The 19,397-nt window shown below is 51.1% G+C and overlaps 1 protein-coding gene and 2 long non-coding RNA genes across 4 annotated transcripts in view; 1 reads left to right on the forward strand and 2 right to left on the reverse strand.

Moving 5' to 3' along the window:
* Window positions 1-16,759, reverse strand: part of PLEKHM2 (pleckstrin homology and RUN domain containing M2) — a 38,080-nt gene extending 21,321 nt beyond the window's left edge. Inside the window, exon 1 of one of the 2 annotated variants that reach the window (XM_033433019.2) lies at window positions 16,471-16,759. In XM_033433019.2, the coding sequence (XP_033288910.1) occupies window positions 16,471-16,530 (60 nt within the window). In that variant the 5' untranslated portion in view covers window positions 16,531-16,759. The remainder of the gene's footprint in view (window positions 1-16,470) is intronic. The other variant, XM_033433020.2, reaches the window with a different exon arrangement.
* Window positions 340-12,924, reverse strand: LOC125960859 (uncharacterized). The gene is made up of 2 exons (XR_007470956.1): window positions 11,246-12,924; window positions 340-9,663 (listed from the first exon to the last, which is right to left on the reverse strand). It is a non-coding gene; the product is annotated as an uncharacterized LOC125960859 (long non-coding RNA).
* On the forward strand, window positions 15,853-18,092 carry LOC125960866 (uncharacterized). Its single transcript, XR_007470963.1, has 2 exons — window positions 15,853-16,079; window positions 17,716-18,092. It is a non-coding gene; the product is annotated as an uncharacterized LOC125960866 (long non-coding RNA).
* Window positions 18,093-19,397: the final 1,305 nt, after the last annotated feature.

A 19,397-nucleotide genomic window follows, 5' to 3' on the forward strand; every position in this document is an offset into this window, starting at 1 on the left:
TACCTTAGCTGTTTATCAAAGAGCACGATGCCTTGCAAACACTTCATAAATGTTAGCAGCTGTGATGACGTACTTCACAAACACTACTTAACTTAATCATCACAGCAACCCCGTAAAGTAGGTCACAGAGCTAGTAAGTGGTAGAGGCAGATTTTAAAGCCAGGTCTTCTCATCCAACCTGGCTTCAAGATCCCCGAGTCAATGATGTATATAAAGTGTTGTTCTAATATGCTGTTCTAATATGTTGTAGGAGAACCCAAGAAAGTGAAACGCACTCCCCTCTTAAGTCACAGGAACTAAAAAGCCCACAGTGCACATGAGACCAGTGTCTTCTGCAGCTCTGCTTCCTGGAAGATGGATGGAGGAGAAAGGCTGGTGTGGCTCCTTTAAGAAGAAAGCTTGCCTGCTCTCTCCATCCTTTTGCCCCACGTTGGCCTCTTCCCAACAGTGAGGAAGTGCACTGTTTGGTTAAATCAGCCACAGTTGCTCCAGGAGGAGATTTCCTCACTTCTGGGAAGAAATTCATCCTGCTGATCAGACTGCCAAGTGGTTTTGAATGTTTCCTTTATGCCCATGAAAGTTTGGGGAAAAGGCTGAAAATTTCAGAATTAGTAGGGGTCTAGAGCAGGGGTCAGCAAACTATGGCCAGTGGGTCTGCCTCCTATTTTTGTAAATAAAGTTTTATTAAAACACAGCCACACCCATTTGTTTTGTATTATCTACAGCTGCTTTTGCACTATGATGGCAGAACTGAGTAGATGAGACAGAGGCTGTATGGCCTGCAGAACCTAAAGTATTTACTATCCAGCCCTTTATAGAAGGTTTGCCGACCTCTGGTCTAGAGCCTTAAGCAGAGGTGACAAGGAATGCACACCTGTTACAGGCTGGGCCAGGAGATGTCTCTCGCCCAATGCTCAGTTCAGCAGTGGCCAGAAGAGGAGGCGCGAGCCTTGAAGATTCATATATTTCAACAAAGATTTACTGAGCACCCACTATGAATACACCAGCTGCTATTCTTATACAGAAGTCCCGGCCCTTGTAAAATGTAAATCGTATGCAAATACATAATATAGTGCCAGGGATGAATAAAGCTACATAAAAACAAAGCAGTGATCAGGGGTCTGTTATAAATATGGGGTCAGAGAAGATCTCACTGAGGATATGACTACTGAGGTAACTAGGGGAAGAGTATTCTAGTTAGGAGAGCATGTGCAAAGGTCCTGGGGCAGGGGCAACCGGAAGGAGACTGGTGTGGCAAGGAGGTGAGTGATACGAGCTCAGAGAACAGCCAAGGGCCACATCATGTGCAGGTGTTCAGGCTGTGGTAAAAGACTTGGCATTTCATTACTAGTTTGATGGGAAGTTATTGGAAGTTACTGAAAACAGGGAGGTAATATAATCCAATATGTATGTTATGAGGCTGCTCTAGCATATGTGTCGTGTATATACGGACTCTGGAAGGCCAAGGTGGAGGCAGAGAGACTGGCTGGGAGGCTATCACCAGTGCGGATGGATAAGGGAGGCTTGGAGCTGGCTGTAGCGGTGGAAGCAAAAAAGGGTTAGATTTAAGAGCTACTCTGCAGGTGGCGCCCCAGGGACTTACTGATGGATTAGCTGTGCGGAAGGAGAGAAAGCAAGCTGCCAAGGATGATTCTAAGGCTTTTGGTCTGAGCAACTGAACGGCAGTGCCCTTTCCAGATCAGGTGGAGTTCTGCGCCGGCCATGGTAAGTTTGAAACATCTATCAGGTATCTCAGTGGAGATGTCAAGGAGACAGTTGTACAAATGGGTCTGGAGTTCAGAGAGAGGTCAGCGCCATCAGCCTTTGGATGGTATTTAAAGTTGTGGAATTGGATGAGATCATCTTGGGAATGCAGAGAGAGGAGCATCTGAGCACTAAGCCAGGGCGCTCCAGTGTCAGACGAGGGGTCCTCCCGCAGTCTGCACAACAGGGCCACTTGGGGAACTGGAGGAAAAGAACAATGCCCAGGCGCCTCTCCGGATCAACCGGAACAGAAACTCTGGAGGTGGGGCCCAGGAACCAGCATTTCTTAGTAACACTCCCCAGATAATTCGAATGCCCAGCCAGGGCTGAGGATCACTGCTTTGGACTGAGAAGGCGCAGGCAGCAAGGCAGTGGACGATCCGGACAGTGTGTGCTCCAGAAGCTACATGAAGACAGTCTGCAAGGGGAGGGAACGTTCAGTCCATCGGGTCACGTTCCCACATAAAGGGAGGGGCCGGGAACCTGGATGAAAAGCAATCGGGGTGAAGAGAGAGGGAAGAAAGCCTGGGAGGAGTCCGCCAGGGAGAGTCAGAGCTTTTTTGGATCCTGTTTCAAGCAAATGAGGTATTTGTAAACTGACATTGATGAGGCAAGTGGAACTTGAAAACGGGAGATGTTTGATGACACGGGGTAAAAATTATTATTAAATTTGGTTAGAAGAGAGAAAAGGAGAAGGAAGGAAGGAAAAAAGAGAAGACAGCAATACAGAAAAATCCTTTGACCAGCTTTGCCAAAAAGGTGGCAGGAAAATGGGGGTGGAGTAAAGGAGCCAAGTCCTTGAACAGGAAAGACGGGGTGGGATCCACTGCCCAGGGTAGGGGTGGCCACAGATGGGAGCCCGGGTGGGCTGGTGAGCTTGATGGAGGGAGGGTGAAAAAATTCTCATGGGAAGAAAATTTAAAAATAAGCAAGGCAGGGCTTCCCTGGTGGCGCAGTGGTTAAGAATCCGCCTGTTGAGGCAGGGGAGACGGGTTCGAGCCCTGGTCTGCGAAGATCCCACATGCCGCAGAGCAACTAAGCCCATGCACCACAACTACTGAGGCTGAGCTCTAGAGCCCATGAGCCACAACTACTGAGCCCACGTGCCACAACTACTGAAGTCCGTGCACCTGGAGCCCATGCTCCACAACAAGAGAAGCCACTGCAATGAGAAGCCCACGCACCGCAAGGGAGAGTAGCCCCCCCGCTCGCCGCAACTAGAGAAAGCCCGCGCACAGCAATGAAGACCCAACACAGCCAAACATAAATAAATTTTTTTTTAAATTAAAAAACAATAAGCAAGGTCCGCTGAGAATGAAGAGAGAGAGAATAAGATTTAAAATTGTTTTTAGGGCTTCCCTGGTGGTGCAGTGGTTAAGAATCTGCCTGTCGATGCAGGGGACACGGGCTCGAGCCCTGGTCCGGGAAGATCCCACATGTCGTGGAGCAACTAAGCCCATGAGCCGCAACTACTGAGCCTGCGCTGTAGAGCCCGCAAGCCACAACTACTGAGCCTGTGAGCCACAACTACTGAAGGCCACCGCAATGAGACGCCCACACACCTCAACGAAAAGTAGCCCCCGCTCGCAGCAACGAAGACCCAACGCAGCCAAAAATAAAGAAAGAAATTTATTTTTAAAAACTTGTTTTTAAAGCCATGGTTTCCTGAGAGTCCTTGAACTCAGGCCTCATCTGCAAGTCATGCTCCCAGGCCACACTCGGACCGGCTAAGCTGCTCTTCTCTCCCTGTTCCCGGTTCTCCGGGTGCACTTGGGCACCCAGGCCAGGAAGAGCTGGGTTCAGCTCACCCCAGACTCTCACGGCCAGGAGGCCGGTGCTCCCTGCTGAGCCCTCTGGGAAAACTGGCCATCACGAGACTGTGCCAGGCCCCGTGGCTGCAGGGACATGGGGGTGGCGCACTTCCGCAAGCCAAGAAATGCCTGACTCCGGGCATTTTAATCAGGGTTAGTCCCACTCTCTGCTTGGAGCTGCCACAGCCAGGCCCTCTCAGTCTTGTCTCTCTCCTGGACGCATAACCATGAAACAATTTCTAGTTCTGTGGTCGGTACCAAGAAATCCTTCCAGAATTGGTCCCTAATAGGTAACTCCACGGCAGCTGTGAAAGATTAACAATGGCCAAGTGAAAATGAGCTGGTTGCAGGGGCCCTCCTTTCCTCCTCCCCGGTCAGCTGAGACCAAAGAGGCTGTGATGCTGCTCAGCAAACAGCCGGGGATCTGAAATCTCACTCTGCTCACCGTCTGTACTGGGGCGGGCGGGGTGGGGTGGGGGGCTCCGCACGCCTAGGTTTACAGAGCAGGAGAAAAGTCCCTGCCCCGACAAAGGCAGGAGAGTCTGTGAGGCCGGACAGACCCAGGCTGGCGACACGCCCGTGTGAGCCGCCCAACCACTTAGGGGCTCACTGCTGGGCCTGCTGCATCCCTGGCGGAGGACACGGACCTTGAACACAGGAGACTCTCCCGCTGCTCAGGGAGGAGGTCGCCGGGTACCAGCAGCTGCTCTACCGGCTCCACGGAGACCAGATGTTATTTAGACGACAGAGTATTTAGAACAGCCTCCCCAGTGCAGGCCTAGGAAGTAGAAATCCAAAAGCAGAAAAGACCCCAGCTGAAGAGAGGTGGACTGCCAGCCGACCTCAGAGCACCTCTTTTACAAATTAAACCAACGATGGCCCCGGTTACACGAGCTCAACTCAAACTCGGAGCCACCCTGAGCTGCAGGACCCACTTGGACACCTCATCCCCCCGCTGCCTCTCACCGGCTGCAGCTGGGGTGCGGCATGGGTGAGGGACGAGGCCTGCGGGAAGTGGGAGGTCTCTGCCCACCTTGCCTTTGGAATTCTAGCCGCCGTGGGGCCCCTGCTGGGTCAAGCTGCACCTGTGGGCCTCGCGGACACTTGCTCTTCTTTCTGAGGCAGACCCTCCGAGGACAGGCAGAGGTCAGACTGTGTGATACCATTTATTACTTTTGGGGTTAGGATGTCCCCAAACCTGGATGCCTGGACGCCCCCAGGGAGAGGGACCCCACGAGGGCTCGTCCATGGCAGACACGGCTAAAGAAGGGTTGGTGCGGCCACCGAATCAACGTCCCCACCCTGATGCCGCACCAGTAGTTTGCATTGGCTTCAGACACAGACTCTCATGGATCTGAAGAGAAGGCCAGTGCTCACCACCCTTCCTCTCAAAAATAAATGTAAACAAATAAATAAATAATAAGGCAGGCAGGCTGGAGTCTTTTAAATCTTAGCAAAGCTTCTTAAAAACAATAATGCCGGGACTTCCCTGGCATTATTGGCGCAGGGAAGTGGCGCAGTGGTTAAGAATCCGCCTGCCAATGCAGGCGACACGGGTTCGAGCCCTGGTCCAGGAAGATCCCACATGCCGCGGAGCAACTAAGCCCATGTTCCACAACTACTGAGCCCGAGTGCCACAACTACTGAGCCCGCGTGTCTAGAGCCCGTGCTCCGCAACAAGAGAAGCCACCACAATGAGAAGCCCACACACCACAACGAAGAGTAGCCCCCGCTCGCCGCAACTAGAGAAAGCCTGCACGTAGCAACGAAGACCCAACGCAGCCAAAAATAAATAAATAAATAAATTTAAAAAAAGAGCAATAATGCCTGCTTTACATGATCCAAGGAAAGGAAGGCTACTGTCGACAGCATTTCTGGAAAGACTCTCCATTGGAATCGAAGACAAGGCTGGGCGCTGGCCAGGATGAAGAATTTCAGAATCTAAGGGCATAAGAGCCCTTAGAAATCACCAGTGGTTCGAGGATGGAGTAGAATCCTGTGTGTGGCGTGTTTTTTCAGGCTGTTGCTTGGCTTCCAGGTCTCTGGTGTTTGCGCAGGGACCTCTCGGGAGGGCCTCTTACCGTCTTCCTCTCCTGGAGCCTCTCATTCAGGAGGGTGTGGGGGGCAGTTAGAGTGAGCAAGGGAGAGGCTCTCAGTGAATGGAACTTTAACTACTGAATGCACTGAAAATCAGAAAAATAATCACTTAGCCAGAACCCTCATCTCATGGGTCTGGGAGGCTGGGGCCCAGGGAAGTGAAGACGCTTCCTGCACCTCCTGGCTTTGTCCAGTGGTCCTTCTGCTTTACTGCAGCGTCTTGGCCCGGTGTGCTCAGATACCACAGAGGTAGCTGGAGCCCCTTCTGCTTCCATCCTCCCTGGGGATAAAGTGAAGGTCAGGGGCACCTGCTGTGACCATCCGGAAAGTGCTCATCCCAGCGTCTTACTGAGGAGGACAGAGCAGTAGGGGTCTTGGGCCACTCCCAGGGCTCTATCGAATGGGAGCTGGGAGTTTAGGGGGGTGACGTCGGGAAGGTTCCAGCCACTTCCTTCCTAGACAACATGAGAATGTCCACAGAAGCTAAGGCCCACTGGGTGTCCACGGCTCCACCAACCCCAGGCAACCGCAATGTTTCTGACTCATTCTCCTCATTTTAAAATCCCTCACCTGAGATCCCACCCTACCTTAGCCTGGAAAATAGCTCATTCCCAACGACAATCAATTATAGTCGATTATAGAACTAGAGAACCCAGGCATCACCTCTGCACAAGAACCAGTCAGAGATCCTGCCATTCAGAAACGACGGGCCTGGTTTCTCGGTGGGCATGAAAAACACAGTCCTGCAGCCCATGCCCCTGCCCGGGAAAGGCTTGTGCCCAGGCTGGTGGCATCTGGGGACTGACTGGCACCACCCCATGTAGGGCTGCCATAAAGGGTGCGCTGTTTGTTTACCATGGGCCTGCATCGTTCCTGAAGCAAGTTGGGTGAAATCAACGCTTCTTAACCGTTCATTTGCCACTAAATACACCCAATTATACAGCTTTCTTTCCCACCTCCCAAATCACTGCTCATTAGCCCCTTTGCTGGAGTTGGCAGGCTCTCTGCCTAGCTCTGCTGAAAGATATCCTAGGGAAAAGATGAAAAAAGCAGGTACTTGGGAATTCCCTGGCGGTCCAGCGGTTGGGACTCCATGCTTCCACTGCAGGGGACCCGGGTTCAAACCCTTGTCAGGGAACTAGGATCCCACAAGGCGCGCGTGGCACGGCCCAAAGGAAAAAAAAAAAAGCAGGTACTTGGATTATCCATGGATTTCATTTTTTGCGCTTTCTCTGGGGTGTTGGAACGATGACAGCAGGAGGGGACTAGCCTAGCTGGGCACAGATCTCTTGGTAACTGGGTACTTTGACAGAATATGGTTTCCAAAAGCAATTAAATGCTCCTCTTCCTGGCAGGGGAGCGTCCCAGCCCCGAGGTACTACGATTGTTCTGCCTCTGAACTCAGCACAGCGTTGACCTCTGATGGAGGGACCAAGGGCTCCTTTCAGAGTGGAGAGGAAAATGTAAGAGGCCCTCCCAAGAGGTCCCTGGGCAAACACCAGAGACCTAGAAGCCAGCCAATGGCCTGAAAGAACACGCCGCAGGCAGGATTTTACTCCATCCTTGTACGCTGCGATGGAAGCCGAAGCTGGCAGGGCCCCCGCTCTCTGTTTTCTGAGCGCTCACATTCAGTGTTGTGTGTAGCACCGGTGGGAGGAGGGAGGGAGTTTTTCAAAGCCTCATTTTACTCAGTCTTCCAAAGCCTGGGAGCCTTCACTGGCTGTGTTCATCTTTCACTTCCCTCTTCCTCCGCCGTACCTGCAATGTCCCCCACCCAGACAACCATACCGTTGCTGAGGAAAATGGCCATCCAGTCACTGTCTAAATCACGACTTAGGTTGAGAGGTGAGACAGTCAGAGACTTCGGAGGCTGAAGGTGTAAATACAGGGTCAGGAAGTGTGCCGAGAGCACCATGGATAGGTTCCTGAAGGACACGTGGGAGGGCCTGGGGCAGGGCACACGCCCCATCCACTGTGATTTGTTTAACGCTGGTCTGTCTTCTAGAGTGTCAGCCCCGAGGGGGCAGGGTCTTGGTGGGCTCTGTTCACTGCTGATTCCTAGTGACTGGAAGGGTGCCCAGCACAACACAGGCACCCATTTGTTAAGTGAACGGGTGGTTTTATGGCGGACTGGCCCACAAGACTGACCTGTGGGGATGGATTATCTGTTATAATTTCAAGACAGACATGATGGAGACAGAAAAGGCTCAGAGAAATGGAAAGAGCGAGAGCGAGAAACATGGTTCAAGTCCAGACCTGCCCCTTATGAGGGTTAGAATCTTGGGCGCGTTACTTTTCTAAACCTCACTTCCCTCGTGTATTAAACAGGGATCGTGCTCCATCCTGCAAGTCTGCTGTGAGCCTGACTGAGGAAGTGTGTGTGAACAGCAGGTGGTGAGTGCATTAAGTGTACGGATTCTGCTATGATCACTCCCCTTCCTGTTAGCGTGTCTGGACATTTCACGCCTCAGTAGTCTGTAACACCAAAAATACAGAACTTAGGGTGAAGTGTGAACAGAAGTTGACTACTTTCAAAAGTTAAGTGTGGATTTCAAGTCTACATTAGCCCTTCCCTTGCTCTTACATGTTACTGGGTTTCTTAGACTCTTTTAGCTCTAACTCTTAAGTACAGATAGCCAGGGAGGAGGGGCGATTATAGGAAAGGACTACTTTCTTCCTTATACATTTCTATAATGTTTGTGACTACTTAGAAGCAAAAGGAATAAAGATGAATTACAAATACATAAGATGGGAGAATGTCTCTGTGGCAGAACCAGTTGCTTTGCTAGAAAGACAGAGGAGATGCTCTTGGAACCCTAGGTAGTCATAACAACCAACAGATCAATGACCTAAACTCTCAGCTCCAGCCAAATGGACTCTCCCAGAAACTGTCCTTCTTCCCCTGCCTCAAATGGAAGTTCTAGGACATCAATACATCAAGCAAGCAGCAATGAGGAGGAGGACAGGGCTGGAAAGGAACGGTCACCCAAACCCGCCCCAGGGAGGAGAGCTCTGGGCCCAGGGTCACTTACTTCGCCTTGTACCGGGGTGGGGGTGGGGGGTCCCTGCTCCATCAGCACTGAGGTCACCCGGGAGAACTTTTATTTTTTTTTAAGTTTATTTATTTATATTTATTTTTGGCTGTGTTGGGTCTTCGTTTCTGTGCGAGGGCTTTCTCCAGTTGCGGCAAGCGGGGGCCACTCTTCATCGCGGTGCGCGGGCCTCTCACTATCGCAGCCTCTCCTGTTGCGGAGCAGGAGCTCCAGACGCACAGGCTCAGTAGTTGTGGCTCACAGGCCTAGTTGCTCCGCGGCATGTGGGATCCCCCCGGACCAGGGCTCAAACCCATGTCCCCTGCATTGGCAGGCAGATTCTCAACCACTGCGCCACCAGGGAAGCCCCCGGGAGAGCTTTTTATCGAAGGGGGAAAAGGCCCGTTGCTTTCCTTGGACATAAGGGCACTGCCAGCCTCAGTGGCACCACACTCTCCTTGCCATGGTGGCAAATCCTGATGCCAGAGATGAGCACTGAAGACTCGAGGGGGGAGAATGACCCACCCAGAGCGCCCCCAGCACCTACAAACGCCAGCTTTCTCCTTCCACAATGCTCGCACCCAGAATACCTGCTCCTTTCTCTCCACATGGAAACGTCTTGACCACTCCACCCTCATTCAGCATTAGCTTTTAGGCCTGACGTTTCTGTCAGCCATCGTCAGCCTTTCAATCTTGCCGGGAAATTTCTTTTCCCAACGGGTTCCAGCCGGATGAGCTTTGAGGGGGACCCACAGGAATCGCCACTGCTCCCTCCGAAACTCCTTGTGTCCACTGTGATTACACAGACGGCTGGGGCCCACCCCGACTGAACGGAGCTGCCGCTGCCTGATGCAGACCTGTTTCTGCCTGGCCTCCAGTCATCAAACGGGGCCTTTCGAGGTGGATGAGGCTGATGCTAGAGCCAAGGCACGGAGGAGAAAGAGAGGGCCCGGGGTGTCCTGTGATGGGGTGGAAAGGACCACAAAGTCACCAGCCTGCAAACAGAGCCCTAACATCAGAGAAGCATCTTGCAAAAGGAGAACCAGAGTAAAACTCAGGCAGGGTTCAGAAAAACCAGTGACCGCTTCTCCACTAGCATCTCATGCTGGGCCTGGGTGGGGTCATTCGGGGGGTCAGGGGCACACCTAAGTGGTTCCTGCTTGGAACCACTCATCCCTCTCTAGGTAGCCTCCGTGATGTGAGAGCGGAGAGGAGCAGAGAGCTACTGCCAACCTCAGGACTCGGGCAGGGGAGGGGGAGCCCTTAGCACTTCTGTTTATAAAATGTGTGTGTGGATACTTACTATTTTATTGAGCTCTTTGCCCAGGTGACTCAGGTCATCAGGGGTTTTCAGAACGCTTAAGATTTTAAAACTCTTAAGAGTTTTTCCATGAAGCCAAGAGAACAAAACTATTGATTGAAATCAAATGGTCAGTGTAATTCCCACATAGATCTAACTACCACGCCCTCTCTGGGAAAGAGCTGCCCTAGCTCATTTTTAATGTACTGGCAGATCTAACCTCTCTGGTGGAGTGGAAAAATGGGCGCAAAGAGCCCACCACTGGACCCAGCCGTTTCAGCTGCACTGCCAGGCGAGGCTGAACAGCTGCAGCTCTTAGACCAGCGTCAGCAGACCCCGCTCGGGAGACCCCCGCTCAACGCAGGGTATGCCTGGCCGGAAATAGAAGGCCACTCAGAGCCCAGCCCGGTGGGGCAACCTGCCCAGACTGAGGGCGCTGGGGACCTGGGTTGTCCTCTGTGAGAGAAGGTGGTCCCGACCTAGGAACATTCTCTCAAGGAGGGTTACTTTATCAATACACGTCTATTCACCCTGTTTAAGGGGATCCAAATTGGGGCTGAGGAGACAGAGAACTGGGGTCGCTTACTTTTCATTTTATACACTTCTGAGCTATTTGTGTATTTTTTAAAACAACTCCTCATCTTCCTAGGCTAATGTCTCACTCTCTCATCGTAGTCAGTGTCTCTTGCTGGAAGAAATGTCACCTCTTTGGCAAGTCTCCTCTGACCACCCCCCTCTGCAGCAGACCCTCTGCCAGCTCACCACCTTTTCCCCACCAAGGCCTTCAGGACACATCACAATATGAAGGTCTTTGTATTGGTTTGTCTGCTAACTTATCACTTTCTCCTCCTGAAACAGGAGGGAAGGGGGCAGGGCACAACCTTTGAAAGAATAACATAGCCCGAGGACATGACATAAACTGATTAGAACCAAATGGGTCCAAGATGGCCCCCCAAACCCGGAGCCTCAGTATATGCTTATATCAGCAAGCTAAATGACACACCCACAGGCGCCATGACAGTTCCAAGATCAGTAAGGATCAAAAAGTGGGCGGTGGCCCAATTCCTGGAAATCCCCGCCCCTTCCTAAAATAGCTGGAATACTCCCCCCACTCATTAGCCTATGAAATTACCCACCCCTATAAAACCTGACAACCCTGCACCCTGGTGCCTTTCTCACCTTCTGAGATGGCCCACGCTCTGTCTGTGGAGTGTGTTTCCCTAAATAAATCCACATCTTACCTATCACTTTGGCTCTCACTGAATTCTTTCTGCGATGAGACATCAAGAACCTGAGCTTCATTAAGTCCTGAGACCAGGGGTGTGATCTCACTTGGAAGACTGTGGGTTTTGGCCGGGTTCTACCCTTTTAGGGCCGAGGACAGTGAGGACAGAAGGAAGGTGATCAGTAAATGTTTTTGAAAGACACACATCCAGTGGTATTTACGAGTGTCCGGATCCATTCCACAAGCCTGGCACAGTGCCAAAACCCAGTGACAACAGAAATTTCGTTGGCCATGGGACTGGCCATCACGCCAGCTGCTCTGAAAGCGATCCCCAGCCCACCCTGGGGAGGACACTTTTGTGCACAAATACAAAGTAGCTCTGGGCCAAATCCAGCTACGTGTATGGCTTGTCTGTGGTTGCTTTTGAGCTACAAGGGCAGGACTGAATGGTTTCAACGAAGACCACATGGGCTGAAAATATTTACCATCTGGTCTCTGAAGAAAAAGTCTTGACAAACCATGAGCTTGAAGGAACAGAGAAGTGTAGTGTAAGACTTTGAAAACTGCACAAGAGAAAATGGCAGGGTTCACACATACACTTGCAAGTGCTAATGGTAGCTGATACCTTATTCAGGCCTTGTTATGCATGAGATCTTGTACTCAGTGCTCTGAGTGTGTCATCTCCTGTAATTTCATTCTCATTACAACCATGAGTAGGTTCTGACTGCTGAGGCTAATTGAGGTACAGTGATTTGCCAGGGTCAACATGGTCAGTGACAAACCCAAAATTCAAACCCAAATCGAGGTCTGTGTACTTGTATTTGTATCCTGCATTTGTAACCTGCGTCTGTATCCACTGTGCTGGACAGCTTCGATGGAAAGCACTTTCCAGCCGTATCGAGGAGAACCCTCCACACTCCCGAGACTGCTCTGTCTCCTCTGTGTCCTCAGAAGGCCACCTGGATGTCCCCACTGCCTTGGGGATGTTAAATGCCTACTTTCTATCTTAAATGCCCACTTCTTCTCTGTCTCTGAATTCTACCAATTTGTCAAGACTCAGTTAAGCTCGCCTTCTCTGAGGCTTCTCCTTGCCTTGGTGACTTTTTAAATCCTCCCTCCAACCAATATATGAACTGTTGGAGGGCAGAGGCTGCCTTCCACTGCAGAGCCTTTGTTCAGATTGCAAGCGTATGCAACAGACACGCTCCTCAGAAACAAAACAAAACTCTCGTGAAACCCACTGCCTCCCCTCCCCTGGAGAAGATGCTATTTAGTAGAACCACATGCCAATTCAAAATGCCAACACTCTTTAACTTGGACGTCTCTCTTTAGCTATTAACAAATCGGGAACCACAAGCTTTATTGTCTGCATCTGGGATGTTTCATATTGCACTTGCCTTTTATTGTTATCATTATCATTTAACTGTGCTAACTATTAAACTCTCCACTTCTCTCTAACTCCCAGGAATCCTGCCTTCATATCAGAACACAGGTTCCCTGGATCAGCTACTGCACTGGTGTTACACGGCATGTTCAGCATCACAAAATCTAGGTGTGAAAATAGCTGAACTCAACAACACTGCTTAGGAACAGTGGTTGCACTTGGGGGTGTAGTTTCTGGGATGATGGCTGTGTTCGTTTCTGGCTCTAGGTGCTGGATATGTGGATGTGCTCACTTTGTGAGAACTCACTCAGCTCTACTAAAAAGTTCTCAAATCCTTTGCAAACATAGCTAACACACATGGATCTTTTTTTTTTGCAGAAATCACACCTCATTTTCTTCATGCAACGTCCTTATGAAAGGATCGGTTAGACCATTTTTCTAGCGGTAGGATGGGCAAAAAAGGTGAAGCAACTCTTAAGGTACCATATAACAAATTCAGGAGGGATTGGTGCTCAAGGTCAAATCCGACCCCAAGACGGCTAGCCCTCAATGCCTACTGCTGTAGCTGAACCGATTCCCATTAGAAGCAGATACTCTGACTCCGAAAACCAAATGCCCTTCACATGCCAGAATCATAAAATAGTTCTCTGAAACGCAACATACAGAGGAAGTGGGTAACAAGGCCAATTAGCAACGTCTAGGTGGTAAGGTCGTTTAGCCACCTTCAGACCTTGTGAAAGGGAGGAACTGGCTCTACCACAAACAGAAAAAGCGACCACTTATGCTATAGACAGAATGTCTGTGTCCCCCTACAGGTTCATATGTTGAAATCCTAACCCCCAAGGTGATGGTGTTGGGAGGTGGGGCCTTTGGGAGGTGATTATGTCATGAGGGTGGAGCCCTAATGAATGGGATTAATTCTCTTATAAAAAAGACCCAGGAGAGCTCCCTCCCCCGACCCCCCCACGTAAGGACACAGGCAGAAGTCAGCAGTCTGCAACCCAGCCCCAAACAGAGCCCTCACCAGAACCCGACCATGCTGGGACTCAGTGTTTTCAGGCTTCCAGCCTCCAGAACTGTGACAAGTAAATGTACGTTGTTTGTAAGCCACCCAGTCTATCGTGGTCTGTCACAGCAGCCCCAACAGACTAAGACAGCTTACTAAGACTGGGTTAAGCACCAGGCTAAACACTGAACATACAGACTCTCATCAAATCTTCACAACAGCACTAATTTCATCCCTGCTTTACAGACGAGAAAACTGAGGCATGGAGAGGGTAAGGAACCTACCCAAGGTTACAGGGTTATTCATTGGCAGGGCAGGGGTTCTATCCAGGCCACCAGACTCCAGAACCCATGTTCTTACCCACGATGCTAGCTAGTCACGCCTCTTGTCGTGATTCACCCGCGGATGGGTTTCCAGCTTCTAGTGTGCGACATACCTTCTGATTCACCCTCGCTTGTCCAAACGCATCCAATGATAAGCGTCTTGTCAAGCACACCCAACTCCTTCATAAATGGCAGGCTGGTTCACAGAGTGGCTCTCTGCCCTCAGAAGATTCGTGCTTACACACATGTCCACCCCCTTTCTACCAGGACTTTCCGCATTTATTTATAAGTTGGAAATCTAAAGATAAAACACGAGGCCTACATGAAGCCATAACCAGCCCAGATTAGATTAGAAAGGTCAGCAGTCTTCCTTTGTCTTCCATTACCAAAGATGGATTGCTTTTTTATTTATGTATTTATTTTAAAAATTTATTTATTTATCTATTTTTTTTGGCTGCGTTCGGTCTTCGTTGCTGTGCATGGGCTTTCTCTAGCTGCGGCGAGCAGTGGCTACTCTTCGTTGCGGTGCGCGGGCTTCTCGTTGCAGTGGCTTCTCTTGTTGAGGAGCACAGGCTCTAGGCGTGTGGGCTTCAGTAGTTGTGGCATGCGGGCTCAGCAGTTGTGGCTCATAGCCTCTAGATCTCAGCCTCAGTAGTTGTGGCGCACGGGCTTAGTTGCCCCGTGGCATGTGGGATCTTCCCGGACCAGGGCTCGAACCCATGTCCCCTGCATTGGCAGGCAGATTCTTAACCACTGCACCACCAGGGAAGTCCCTGGATTGCTTTTAAACAAACCATTTGCTCATCCTACACTCCTTGAGTAAGCAAAAATAATACCCCATTGCATTAGCAAAGCTCAGGAAAACGAAATAAAACTTTCATTGGATGTTTGCAATGCTGCTTTTAGTTGTACTTTTAGAGGAACCTTTTAGTAAGAGCACATTTTGAATCGACTTTTCTTTGTATGCTACACTGATCTTTATGAAAGGTAAAATTGCTTGCCTATGTTGCTTTTGAGGAATTTAAGTGGGGGGAGAACACGGTTATTTATTAATTAATTAATTTATTTATTTTTGGCTGTGTTGGGTTTTCGTTTCTGTGCGAGGGCTTTCTCTAGTTGCGGGAAGCGGGGGGCCACTCTTCATCGCGGTGCAAGAGGCCTCTCACTATCGCGGCCTCTCTTGTTGCTGAGCACAGGCTGCAGACGCGCAGGCTCACTAGTTGTGGCTCATGGGTCTAGTTGCTCCGCAGCATGTGGGATCTTCCCAGACCAGGGCTCGAACCAAAACATGGTTATTTAAATACAAGGTTTGATTTGGGACTTCCCTGGTGGTCCAGTGGGTAGAATTCCACACTTCCAATGCAGGGGGGGCTCGGGTTCGATCCCTGGTTGCGTACTAGATCCTGAATGCATGCCGCAACTAAGGAGTCCACATGCTGCAAGGAAGATCCTGCGTGCCGCAACTGGGACCCGGCGCAGCCAAAATAAATAAATAAATATTAAAAAAAAACAAATTTAAGGGTTGATTTCATGAATTCTCTTCATTTTGGTCTGTTGAAGTAATTAAACCAATCTGATGAACCTCCTCCTACCCATCAAGTCATCCCTGCCTCCACCACCATCTCACAGTTTCTGCGACTATCAGGTGAACTAGGAATTCAAATTAGGAAAACATTCCAACAATATTCCTCAAATGATTATCAATTCTGGTTTGGTTTTAAGTGAATATGAATTCTACCTTTTGTCCCTTATCTGGGACCCTTCCTCAGATAAGCTGACTCCTTCACACATCTAGTTACATGCCCTTAATAGGTCATAGTTTTTCTCTACCTGGAACTGGGACATGATCTCTACTGCAAGGAGCCCCATACACCGTAGTGTCACCATGTTCCACAGGTCACTGTCCAAAATGCAAGGTGCTTTAGGTTCTCAATCAAAGCTCTGAAATAAGCCTCTTCAAAACTGCCATCCTTGGGCAAGATTTTTCAAGGAACTTCCCAAGACCAGAGGCAGTATCACCCAGAACTGGGAAGACTGGAAGCTGCTTATCACGGGCCTTCACCCAGACTGCCACTCCCGAGAGGCAAACACAGGGGAGATCGAGGATGCAGCGACGCCGCCCAGGGATGCTCTGCAGGTGGGGCCCTCCCAGAGCTTTTCTGCTGCTACCCCCAGAGTGGGGGTCCTGGCGGGTGGCAGCCCCTCTAAGTGACTCAGGGCCCCCAGGCCTGGCTTGTAGAAGCTCCCAGGATGCTGACCTCAACTTTGTTTTTTAAAAATAGCTCGGAGGCAGCGGCGCTCACGTGAGCCGCCGGGCTTCCCCTCCAAAATCCCGGGGCTCCCGGCGGCTCCTCGTCCTCGGGGTCGCGGAGGGTGAGGGCGGTGTCCCGAGCCCCGGTGACAGGAGGGACCCCGGCCCGCGCGAACGACCAGGGGGAAGAAGGGGGCGCTGGATGGGGTCGGGGGCCCGGACAGGGCGGGCCGGGTTGACCTCGGGGCCCGGGCCGGGGAGGGAAGGCCGCGCTCACCTTCTTCACCGACAGCGAGATGTTCTCCAGGATTCGGTCCTTCACCTCCCGCGGCTCCATGGCGCCGCCGCCGCCGCCGCCGCCCCGCCGCCGCCGCTTCCCGCGCCGGGGCCCCGGGGCCGCCAGCAACCGCTGCCGCCGGCCGTACGGGGGCTCCGTCGTGCCGGCCGCGGGGCCCGGCGCCCACCGCCCGGCCCTCGCCTCGCCCGGCCCCTCGCTCCGCCGCGGCCCGGCGGCTCCGGAGCGCGGCCGGCGGGGTAGGAGGCCACAGGCTGTGCGCGGCGGCGGCTGCAGGAACTGATGTCAGGCGGGGCGGCGCCAAGGCCGGCGGTCGGGCTGGGACGCCGGCGCCGCGCCCGCGCCCGCGCCCGTAGAGCCGGGACACCGGAGACGCCGTCGGCCCTCAGACCCAGGTCCCCCGGGCTTTCTTAGAGACCCTGGAGGCCCTCCTCCGCTCCGTTCGGGGCCCCCGGAGGCCCCGTCGGACCCCAGGGATCTGGACACCTCGCCTCCCGGAGACCCCCACGGCCCAGACTCGATCGGTAGCGTCCCCTTCCTTAGCCCCGAGGTCCCCGAGAGCCCTCAATGCTCAGACTCCGGCTCTCAGGCCCCTTGGCTTCTGGCAGCGCAGAGACTCCCTCCCGGAGCTGCCCACAGACCCCGGCCGACTGGTCCCCACCGGCCAGCCTGGCCCTCACCAGCCCAGAGGACCCGGTCACTCCACTCCTCGGTTCCCCACCCTCACCTCCCGGTCCCAAACTTTCAGGCCACTCCGGGTCCTCGGTACCCCTCCCCACCTCCAAAACACACCCTCTTCGCCGCACCTTCATCTTCGGTCCTGATGCCCCTGCCAATTCTCACCCTGATCCCACTTCTAAAGCTGGTCCACATATCCTGAGGGCCCCCCACTGCCTCAGCGCTGAAACCCACCGTAACAATTCCTTCTCCCCACACAGCACTCTTCCCAAATTTCACCATGTTTTGCAGCCACTTATACTTAAGGTTCTCAGTCTCCTACCTGGCTCACTTACTCATTTGGTTCCCAAATAAGTATATTCCTGATACATCCATTAGTCCCTCCTTTCTATTCTTTTTTTTTTTTTGGTCAATATATATCATTGTATTTATTTTTTTCCGCTTTTTAAAAGTTGAGATATAGTCATACAACATATTAGTTTCAGGTGCGTGACATGATTCCATATATGTATATATTGTAAAATGATCGTCATCCTTTTTATTCTTAAGATACCCCAATTCTGGGCTTCCCTGGTGGTGTAGTGGTTAAGAATCCACCTGCCAATGCAAGGGACACGGGTTTGAGCCCTGGCCGGGGAAGATCCCACATGCCGCAGAGCAACTAAGCCCGTGCACCACAACTACTGAGCCCACGTGCCACAACTACTGAAGCCCATGTGCCTAGAGCCCGTGCTCAGCAACAAGAAAAAACACTGCAGTGAGAAGCCCACGCACTGCAACTACTGAAGCCCACGTGCCTAGAGCCTGTGGTCCGCAATGAAGAGGTGCCCCCGCTCTTCGCAACTAGAGAAAGCCCATGCACAGCAACAAAGACCCAATGCAGCCATAAATAAATAAGTAAATAAATAAAATTTATTAAAAACCAAGATACCCCAATTCTCAGCTATAGCTCCCCAGTTTCTCCTCTCCTCTGCTCAGGCTACACTTCCCTCAGCCTCCAAAACCCACTCACCCCAGCACTGATCTGAAACACCGATTGTACACCTTATCCTAGATGGACTCCACCCTATACACACCAGAAAGATATCTCCCCATCCCTCAGTTCCCCAGGAAAGACCCAAGATGGTAGTAGATATTTTTTGTTTTTATGTGACTGGATAAGGGGACAAAAGTATGTGTCAGGAAAAGGAAGGAGAAACAGGTTGCTGCATTCTATTACCACCCAGGATCAGGATCAAGGGCAAGAGTTCTTAGTACCAACGACGATGATAATGATGTGTTGAGTATTGACTATGTGCCATGAACTGAACTAAGTGCTTTCCATACATTTGTCTCATGTATCCTCAAATAACAATTGTTGGGACTTCCCTGCTGGTCCATTGGTTAAGACTCCATGCTCCCAATGCAGGGGCCCTGGGTTCAATCCCTGGTCAGGGCACTAGATCCCACATGCTGCAACTAAGAGCCCACATGCCATAACTAAAGAGCTGGCTCAGTCAAATAAATAAATAGATAAATAAATATTTAAAAAAAAACTCAAATAACAATTCTTGTACCCATGGATAAACTGAGGGGTGAGGGTAATTTGCCTAAAATCATACAGCAAATTGTGGAGCCCAGAAACAATTTGTACCCTTTTCTGAGCCAAGGATCCCTTTACATTTCTTCGTACTATTCTAAGAGGTAGCCCTACAGGGACTTGGTCTAACTCTTTAGGGAAAGAAGTAAAATCCCTAAACCCAGGGTATTTTCTTTTTTTTTTTTTTTAAATCAATTAATTAATTATTTATTTGGTTGCATCAGGTCTTAGTTGTGGCAGGCGGGCTCCTTTGTTGCGGAATGCATGTGGGATCTAGTTCCCTAACGAGGGATTGAACCCGGGCCCCCTGCACTGGGAGTGCAGAGTCTTATTCACTTTGCCACCAGGGAGGTCCCCAGGGTATTTTCTTAATAATACTGAGTTCAGGGGACTTCCCTAGTGGTCCAGTGGGTAAGACTCCATGCTCCCAATGCAGGGGGCCCGGGTTCAATCCCTGGTCAGGGAACTAGATCCCACACGCATGCCACAACTAAGAGTCCACATGCCGCAACTAAGAGTCCGCATGCCGCGACTAAGAAGCCTGCATGCCACGACTAAGAAGCCCACATGCCACAAATAAGACCCGGCGCAGCCAAAATAAATAATTAAAAAAATAATAATATTACTGAGTTCAGGAAAATAGGAGATAACA

This window comes from Orcinus orca, chromosome 1 (genome assembly GCF_937001465.1).
Source record: "Orcinus orca chromosome 1, mOrcOrc1.1, whole genome shotgun sequence".
Taxonomy (NCBI): domain Eukaryota; kingdom Metazoa; phylum Chordata; class Mammalia; order Artiodactyla; family Delphinidae; genus Orcinus; species Orcinus orca.